The 9,253-nt window shown below is 53.6% G+C and overlaps 2 protein-coding genes across 3 annotated transcripts; one reads left to right on the forward strand and one right to left on the reverse strand.

Moving 5' to 3' along the window:
• The first annotated feature begins 3,503 nt into the window (after positions 1–3,503).
• RANGRF (RAN guanine nucleotide release factor) lies at positions 3,504–4,916 on the forward strand. 2 transcript variants are annotated; one of them, XM_052658008.1, is made up of 5 exons: positions 3,504–3,701; positions 3,791–3,907; positions 4,113–4,269; positions 4,360–4,445; positions 4,650–4,916. In XM_052658008.1, exons 1-5 carry the CDS (start codon positions 3,625–3,627, stop codon positions 4,771–4,773), a joined length of 561 nt encoding a protein of 186 aa, XP_052513968.1. In that variant the 5' UTR covers positions 3,504–3,624; the 3' UTR covers positions 4,774–4,916. The 2 variants fall into 2 exon arrangements, with proteins under 2 accessions (XP_052513968.1, XP_052513969.1); XM_052658009.1 differs by having other exon boundaries at positions 4,113–4,248.
• A 247-nt stretch (positions 4,917–5,163) lies between these two features.
• On the reverse strand, positions 5,164–8,832 carry SLC25A35 (solute carrier family 25 member 35). Its single transcript, XM_052658007.1, has 5 exons — positions 7,902–8,832; positions 6,755–6,820; positions 6,149–6,301; positions 5,663–5,797; positions 5,164–5,499 (listed from the first exon to the last, which is right to left on the reverse strand). Exons 1-5 carry the CDS (start codon positions 8,274–8,276, stop codon positions 5,326–5,328), a joined length of 903 nt encoding a protein of 300 aa, XP_052513967.1. The 5' UTR covers positions 8,277–8,832; the 3' UTR covers positions 5,164–5,325.
• Between the last annotated feature and the right edge of the window lie 421 nt (positions 8,833–9,253).

Below are 9,253 nucleotides of genomic sequence, written 5' to 3' on the forward strand. Positions count from 1 at the left end.
TGCCCCTGGGAAGGTATCCAGGGCAACAGAAGGGACTAGGGAGTCATCCTGTTCTCCTTACCACTGAGTCCTAGCTCTGTTGACCCTGTCTTCACACCAAGGCGAACTCCTCTCTCTCCTAGATCCTTTCCCTAAGTAGTACAGACAGCCCTCCCCACTTCCAAACACCACATCTAGGGAAGGTGACAAGGAAATGGCTTGGCAAAACAAAGCAGATGAAAAGGCTAAATTATGTGCTGACTTGGAACTTCCTTGATGGTCCAGTGGCTAAGACTCTGCACTCCCAACACAGGGGGCCTGGGTTTGATCCCTGGTCAGGGAACTAGATCCTGCTTGCTCCACCTAAAGATCCCATGCACTGAAACAAAGATCAAAGATCCTGAGTGTTGCAGCCAAATATTTAAAAAATTATAATAAAAACATTATTATGAGTAGGGCTCCAAGGGCTTCATCAAAATGTCAAAGAGGTGCATGGAAGCAAAAACATTAAAAACCCCTGCTTGGTAGAAATATACATTGCCCTTACTCTAAAGGGATGCTTGACTTTGGGTGTTGAGTCATCTCTCTGATCTGAGTCCATCACTTCCACCTCTTGGTGCCCCTAAAGGTGATGAGGTGGGGGCCTGGGGACACCTGAGCCCAAAATAAAAAAAACTGCATCAAATGCATGCAGAGCGCTGGAAGAAGGAATGTCCCAGAGGTACAGATTCAATCAGTTGCAGGCCTACTTCAACAGGTGAGCTAGGAGCTGGACATATGTTCACACCCTCTTGAGAAAAGTGGCCTAATGAGATCTCTCCCATGATACTGGTCATCCGAGTCACAGCCAGATGGACAAAGAAGAGATCTTATCTGTGTCTGGGTATTGGCCTGGGAAATGGCCAGGCAGGACAGCTGGCCAAAGAGGTACTTTCAAATTAGATGGCAAAAACTGACCTAATTAGATCTGGCCTCTTGGGAAGTTTGCACTTGAACATGTAGAAAGAATCAGCTGTTGGGGAGCCCATTAGTGACAGACACAGAGGAAAAAAGGTGAAGGGTAAGGGAGAGTCAAGAGCAGGAACTTGCCAAGTTAGGGCTTCCTTTCACCCCACTCCCAGAGGACGTGCAGCCCTGCACCTCTGTCACTTCCTGGAGGACTGCTTCCTACCATCTGGAAGAGCCCACCTAACCTGTGCCTCCAGAGCTCCAGAACTGTGGAGGGCCAGGCCTCCCCAGCATGTCATAGCAGAGCATGACACCTGACATGCCATAGATCCAAAACGAGGAAGTTGCAGGCATTTTCTTCAGTCTCCGTAGTCTAGTCTCACCTCTTCCTGGCCCATGAATAGGCCCTCACTCCTTGTGCCCGGTGCCGGGGCCCTGTTAACTTCTATGTCCTTGCAGGTCCCTTTCCAAGGACTCCCTATCTACTTGACTGCTCACAAAGCAGCCAGAGCCAGTATCGCCTCTAGCAGGGAGGAGAGCACAGAGGGCAAGCCAGTAGAAGTGGGGAGGGAGGGACAGAGAGATGCTGAGGGAGGCAGCAGGGTTGACCCTGCGGCTTGGTTTCCTTGGTTCCCCTTGTCCGGACTGCTCCTCTTCCTCAGGCTTCTATAACACACCCCTCCCTCTTTCTAATTCCTCATGGATCAAACAGTCCACTCTCTTTGCCTGAAACAGATTTAGATTCAACTACATCCATACTGCCTTTAATCCTAACAATGTTTTAGTTGATGAGGCTCAGAGAGAGGTCTGATGCTGGCTGTCATAAGTGAGGAGTCCACGCTCCTTAGCATGTTCTATAAACACCTTGCACGTGACCAACAGTCCAGCCTCAAAGCTCCCTGCCATGGCACCCTTGCCAAGCTGATATGCTCACATTCCCCAAAACATGCCCTCTCATTTCCAAGTCTGCTTCTGATGTTCGCCTTGGCTAGAATACCCCTAGCATGACCTGGTGAACTCTGAGGCAACTTTTAAGACTCAAGGTGGGGCTTCCCTGGTGGTCCAATAGTTAAGAATCACTTGCCAATGCAGGGGACCTGGGTTCGGTTCCTAGTCCCAGAAGTTCCCACATGCCTCAGAGCAACTATATACACTGGTGTGCCACAACTACTAAGCCTGCATTCTAGAGCCCGGGAACTGCAACTACTAAAGCTCACATGCCTAGAGCCTATGCTCAGCAACAAGAAAGACCGTAGGCAGCAATGAAGACCCAGTACAGCAAAAACCAAACAAATCTTAAAAAAAGAGAAAGACTCAAGGGATCTTCCCTGGTGGTCCAGTGGATAAGATTCCAAGTTCCCAATGCAGGGATCCCAGGTTTGATCCTGAATCAGGGAACTGTCAGTAGATTCCACATGCCACAACTAAAGATTCTGCATGCCACAACTAAGACCCAGCACTGCCAAATAAATAAGTAAAAATTAAAAAAAAAAAAAGGTCAAAGTGTGCTCCACTGTTCTTTATAAATTCCTGGTGGGATAAGGGCTGGGTCCTAAATAGCCTTTGTATATCCAGCCCTTTGCTTAAGGCCTGGTAAGATGAGGGAATCAAAGAATATGTGCCCCTTGGCCTCAGTGTTACAAAATTATTAGGGTCCAGAAGTATGATGGATGGCACTTGGAACCTAGTAGGTGGGATGGCCTCAGGATGAGAATACTCTAGCTCAGTTTTTGGGTGGCAAGTAGATGACATCTAGAGCCCCTGAGGGTATGGGTGGTCCCCTGGGTCCCAAAATTCACCCTCTTGGGTTTATTCAATCACTCAACAATACACGTCTGTTATGCTCTAAACACTCTGCCAGGTGCTGGGACTCAAAGATAAATGAATCAATTAGCTGGGAGGATACACCTGAGCTGAAATTTTAAGAACACTCTAAAAATCTATAAAAGAAAAAACAGAGTTTATTCCGTGCTTCCGTCCAGGTGTGTCTGTGTGTGAGGGGTGGGGACCGCCTCCTTCCCACACCTCCATCCCTTCGCCTCACCTCAGCTCTCAAGGGAAGATTTGAGAGGATTAGAAATATAATCCCCAGGTTGGGTCTTGCTTTCAGGAAGGCGTGATGCCTGAATCCTAACCTGGTCCCCCCACACCTGGCCCCATTGTTTCCCTAATTCCCTGCATCCGGGAATTAGCGATCTGGTTGGCAGTCCGTTCCCTGTCAAGAGGCCCTGAGAGTGATACGTGGAGACCCTGAAACTACCCCCCCTCCACACACCTCAGGGGACCCCACAAAGATGTCGGTCCTTTGGATGTGTAACTGCCCTTAAGGAGGTTCTCAAGGGACATTCTTAGAAAGTGCGACCCCTTTAAAACGAGGAGGCCTATGGGCGTGGGCTAGTGACCAAGTGGGCGTCACAAGTCCAAAACCAAGGTCTTAGCTCCTAGCGGACCCCGCGGTCCCGCCCCGAGCCCTCCCGAGGCTTGGCTTCCGGGAGCAGCTCCGCTGGGGCACCGCCCCCAAGGCGCGGGCGCCAATTGGCCAGCGCGACCGCGGGGCGGGGCCAAATCTTAAAGAGTCGGAAGTCAAGGGCGACCTGGAGGTGGCCACGGCTGCAGAGAAAGGCAGGGAAGTGATGGCACGTGGCCCCATGTGGGTTTCTTTTAAATCTTTAATGACTATACTCTAGTCTCAGGCCCATGGAGCCCACGCGAGACTACCCACTGTTCGGGGGCGCCTTCTCCGCCACTCTCCCTCCGGGGGCCATTGACGTAAGGTGAGACGGCCCAGGCACCAAAGGAATTTGACCAGGTGGGTTGCGGGAAGAAACCGGGGTCAACCAGGGTCTACCTCGCCTCTTTCCAGCGACCTCCGACCGGTCCCGGACAATCAAGAAGTTTTCTGCCATCGCATGACAGACCAGAGCCTGATAGTCGAACTTCTAGAGCTGCAGGCCCACGTGCAGGGCGAGGAGGCTGCCCGGTGAGGGAGGCGGGCCCGCGGCTGGCCAATGGGAGGACCGGAGCCGAAGGAGTGGGCGGGGCCTGTGGCTGGACGGTTAATCACGGCAATGAGAACTCCAAGGGCAACATGTTATCCCTGGAAGCGAGAGCAGCTTAGGATTTGAGAGATACTTGAAAGGAGCAGTCACAAATGCCCCTCCCTGACCCTGCTCCCTCAACTCCAGGTACCACTTTGAAGATGTTGGCGGGGTGCAAGAGGCTAGGGCTGTGCAAGTGGAGACTGTACAGCCCCTCGTTTTGGAGAACCTGGCCCTGAGGGGCTGCTGTCAAGAAGCCTGGATCCTCTCTGGCCAACAGCAGGTAGCTAAAGAAAATCAGCAGGTGAGGGTCAGAGAAGTGTGAGACGTCCTGGAGGGGTTAAGGGGGTGGCGCTGGGGAATCAGGTAAGCATCTGGACTCTGATCCCTTTAGGTAGCCAAGTATGTGACACTGCATCAGGCTTTGCTGCGGCTGCCCCAGTACCAGACTGATCTCCTGCTCACCTTCAATCAGCCCCCGTAAGGACAGAAAGGGCACGTGGATAATGATTGGGTCCCCAGGGGAATTAGGCTTGGAGGGGCAGAGTAGGGAGACTGGCTGTTGGGGCCCTCCAAGGAAGTGGGAGTGAGCCACGAGTTTGGGGTCACAGATAACCAGGTCTTCTGGGGAAATGGGAGCTTCAAGGCCTAGATGATGTTCTCTATCTGTTCCCCACCCCCAAGCCCTGAGAATAGGTCATCTCTTGGCCCGGAAAATCTGTCAATTCCTCCCTGGAGCCTGGGCGACTTTGAACAGCTTGTGACCAGTCTGACCCTTCACGATCCCAACATCTTTGGTCCTCAGTAAGGATGCTGAAATGCTGCATCATGCTTCTGAAGACCTGGGGCTTCTGTTCTGCAAGGGGAACAAAGGGTTGGATACATTCCCCTAATTCCTTTCCAGTGCATAAACACAAGACACCTCCTCTCTGCAGAAATAAACTTGCTTTATAACCAATATAATCTCTGTGCCTTTGAAGTCTAACAGAACACCTGGGTCCCCCCAGTTCCCTTTGGTCTTGGACGGGTGAAGTTAAAATTATACATGGGATCAGAAGGGACCCAAGGCCAGGAGTGGAGAAAGGGAGGAAACACACTTTGGAGTGATGGGTTCAGCCCTGAGAGAGCAGTGTGAAATGTGTAGGAGTACAGGCAGGGAAGGTTTAAAGCAACACCCAAGAAAGGGAGGGAAACTATCCCTTGTAGTGATTCAATCCTGAGAAATCAAATGGGGAGTGGTGGTGGTGGTCCCCCTCGGATGATGAAAGGCCATCTGGTCAGAAGTCCCCCGATAATAAAAAATGGAGTCGGAAGAGTCCAAGGAGTGCTGATTTGCTGGAGTGGGGAAAAGCGGCTGTCGTTATTTGGTGTACGTGTAGTAGACCATGCGCAGCTGGTCCCAGAAGAAGAGGGAAAGGATGGTGTGGGGGCCTAGGCGGAAGTAGGAGGCACCTATTCCCTTGTACATGCCAAAAATGCCCTCTGTCCGAGCCGTCTGCAGCAGAGCATCCAGTAACCCCCGGTACATGAGGCCCTGAGAGGTGGGAGAGGAAGAGCAGAGAGAAGGAGTTTGTCAGAACCCACCAGGAGCCTCACCTCAGTAGGCTGCATTTTGGGGTTCCTACCTCCACCCACAATCTGCTTTCCCCCATCCCCCAGCTTTCCCAGCCTGCCCACACCCCAGGGCACTCCCTTACCTTGCCCTGAGCATCTGTGGGCTGGTTGTACAGCCTGGTGCTGACCACATCAAAGGGTGTCATGGCCAGGACCACCGCGATGCCACTCACCATGGCGGCCGCCAGAGCCACCTTCCAGCTCTGGGGTGGAAATATCTAATGGGGGAGGGAGGGAGAGCTCTGTCAGCCAATCGTTCAACCCCACAGAAAGGCCAGGCCCTGCACTGGGGATACAGGAGGGAGCTGGTAACTCAGGGAGCTCCCACTCCACCGGTGATAACACTGAAGGAGCAAGAGCTCAAGGCTCTGAGGACTCAGGCACACCTGGGTGGAAGGGACAAGAGAACTGTGGGAAGGTTAGAAAGAGACAGTGACCCTCCAAGACTACCTGCTACCCCCTCACATTGAATGTTGGCACTGTCCCACTTCAAACTGAGCCCGCTTCAGCTTGCCCCCACGCCCCCACCCACATTCCCAGGGTGGCCCCACCCCTTCCCCAGGCAGTACCTCCCACTGGGTCATGAGGTCCTTGGTGGAGGAGAAGGTGCACAGCTGGGTGGAGGAACCGACGATAACTCGGGGCAGGCCGCCCAGGGCCCCACGCCACAACCCCACCAGACCATGTTTCTGGCCAATCTTGGTTAGTGCCTGAAACATGCCCTGGTGGGGGCCGGGGGAAAGACCATGGGGGCAGGGTTCAGTCACTCAAGCATCAGGGGCTGCTACCTCCTAACAGTGACAAGGATGGGTCCATCACAGGCACCCCAATGTCTAGACAACCAGTTCCATGTGGGCTTCAAGCATGAATGTGGCCCTCAGTTATCGACCAACCTATCCTTTTCTCCCTTGCCATCCCAGAACAGGGCAGGGTGTATGCAAGTGAGGACATTAGCAGGTCAGGAGGATGGGGCAGGAGAAACAGGTGCAGAAGACTAGAGGAACTGGGAACATAGGGCAAAGAGGGTTTGGGTGGATTCCAGGGGTGGAGTAGGGCTGAATTGATGGGCTGGGCAGATCTGTGGCTGGGTTGGAGCTGCTGAGTACAGGCAGAAAGCTGGGGGAAGAAGGGAGAGAATGGGCAGGGACTCAAGCCGGGGGTTGGAAAACCCTCACCTGATGATTATACTGGTGCCCCACAGCGATTTCTGTGGCTGCCTGTGCTTGGAGGTGTGTCTTCACCTGGGGAAGACAGAGTATTACAGCCTATGGCTCAGAGGTCAGCCTCCCACCTCAGAAACCCAAATGCCTGACCCCTTCACACTTTCTTTAGGGTGTTCAGCAAAGAATATCCTTCTAATCTGATAATTATTGTTGTTCCTACTTAACAAATTGGTCATGAGACTGTGTCCCTTGGCTCCAATCCCGGGGGATGGATCTCCTAGCACTGCGAGGCACCCCACCCCCTCTACATCCTCCCTCCCTTCGGGTAGGGGTGGGGGATGGAAAATGGCAACATTTCCTAAGACTGTCCAAGTTAGGGGAGACCTGGTGTCCAGCCTCTCATGCCACCTCCTATTCTCAGACTGGCAGACAGGATCTTCAGCCACTACCATGACCAGGCTCCAACATCAGACTCTGGGGCAGGTTGAGGGGTCCTCTGCAAAACTTGCTCTCTGGCCTCCCAGCTGGCTTTGGAGAGATCACTGTCCCTGAATCTCATAACCTGGGAGGGAGACCAGATTACCTTTCCTTCTACAGACCTCACTGCCTCACAGTGTCTTTCCAGAAAGAGTGCTAAGCAGGGCCTTGTTCTTGTTTAGTCACTTTCAGTAGTGTATGATTCTTTTGCGACCCCATGGACTATAGCCCGCCAGGCTCCTCTGTCCATGAGATTTCCCAGGCAAGAATACTGGAGTGGGTTGCCGTTTCCTTCTCCAGGGGATCTTCCAAACCCAAGGATCAAACTCGCATCTCCTGCATTGGAAGCGAATTCTTTACTACTGAGCCACCAAGGAGGCCAAGCAAGGACTGGACTGGTCCTAGCAATAAGCAGCTGTGTGACCTTGAGCTAGTCATTTCCTTTTCTGGGCCTCAAGCTCCTGACCCTTCACCTATACCAGATAACTCAAAGAGGCAGACTACAGGATGGTAATTCTGTGATGCCCAGGACCTTCCCTAATCCCCGGACTCGTTGAAGTATATTAATCAAACCGCTCATCTTCCCCTACGCAAATCCACTTCTAGCCTCAGTGAAGGCCCAGGCACCCACCCTGCACCAAGGATCTTCCTGGAAGGCCCCAGGCAAGACCCTTCTTCTCACCATGTAAATGGGGCTCCCCAAGTAGGCTCCCATGACCCCAGCCAAGGCCCCAGCTGCGGCGCTGCGAACAGGGCTGAGCGTGCCTTCAGCTGTATGCAGGTAACCCCCAGCTTCCACCAGCCCGTAGGTGCCCAGCCGGATGCCGTTCATCAGAAACTGGTATAAGAGGGCAGGGGCCAGGCCCTTCTGCAGAGCCGCCAGGCCGTCCACCTTGCCGATGGTGATGAAGGCATGGAAGACGTTTCGGTAGTGCCGTTGGTAGGTGCCGGGGGCCCGCAGTTCTCCCTGCAGCTGCATCCTGGTCTTCACCACCTCCAGGGGATTGGTGAACAAACAGGCCCCGCAGGCTGCCAGGCCACTCATCAAGAAGTCCATGGTGGGACAGCAGTAGCAGGAATTGGCCCAGGGGTAAGAAAGTTAAAATTAACGTCAGAAATGAGGACAGAATATCCTGGGGAGAGCCTCAGTTCCAGCGGTTCAGGCTGCAGCAGGTAGAAATTTAGAGGTCTGGAATCTATAGAGTGTCAGGGTCAGATATCAAGAGGTCAAGGGTTAGCTGGAATTTGGGAGTCAGGAGATGGTAGAAAGAAATATGAGTTTAGGAGAGTCTGGCGAGAAGGCTATGACAGGGACTTGCTAATTAAGGGATTCGAGGTCAAGGAGGGGCAGAAGTCAAGAGGACAGCAGGTGGGATGCTTAGGATGGCCAGACACGGGGGTCGGGAGTAGGTGAGAGAAAAGCGGAGTGGGGAGACGCCTGCGGAGGAGGAAGGGAAAAGAAAATCAGAGAGAGGACCAGGAGAAGATCCGGTGGCGTCCCCGGGACAGCAGCGAGGTCTGAAACGGGGAAGGAAGTCAAGACTCAGCAGAGAATGAGCGCCTCCAGGCATCTGCCGGAGCCCGCAGCAGCTTCACCCGGGTTAGCCTACGGAGGCCTGGCCACCACACTCCGATCACTGGAAAGCAGCGCCCAATGAGAAGCCTTGGAGAGGCGTAGCCGAGAACCGCAGCCAATCAACGCCGAGCCGGCTCGACGGCCAATGGAAGGTGCTCCAGGCGACCCGGCCCCCGGAATCTGCAGAGAAGCGGTTGGAGTTAACTCTCCACACCCCAGCACCGGTACCTGGGCTGTCGACTCAGGGTGCTGAGAGGGGTCCCCCGGGAGCAGAGTTTTGTTTTGTTTTGTTTTTTGTCACTGGTAAGGAGGAGGAGAGGTTGGACCCTGGGTTACTGGACGGGCGCAGAAGCCGAGTGCGGAGACAGCAGTTCATCGGCCTGTTTGGGGCTGCTCCTTTTGCGAACCGAGGGCTCCCCTTCTTCTTCTATCCCGGGTCGTCGCCGGGTGGGGCTGCC

This window comes from Budorcas taxicolor, chromosome 19 (genome assembly GCF_023091745.1).
Source record: "Budorcas taxicolor isolate Tak-1 chromosome 19, Takin1.1, whole genome shotgun sequence".
NCBI classification, from domain to species: Eukaryota; Metazoa; Chordata; class Mammalia; order Artiodactyla; family Bovidae; genus Budorcas; species Budorcas taxicolor.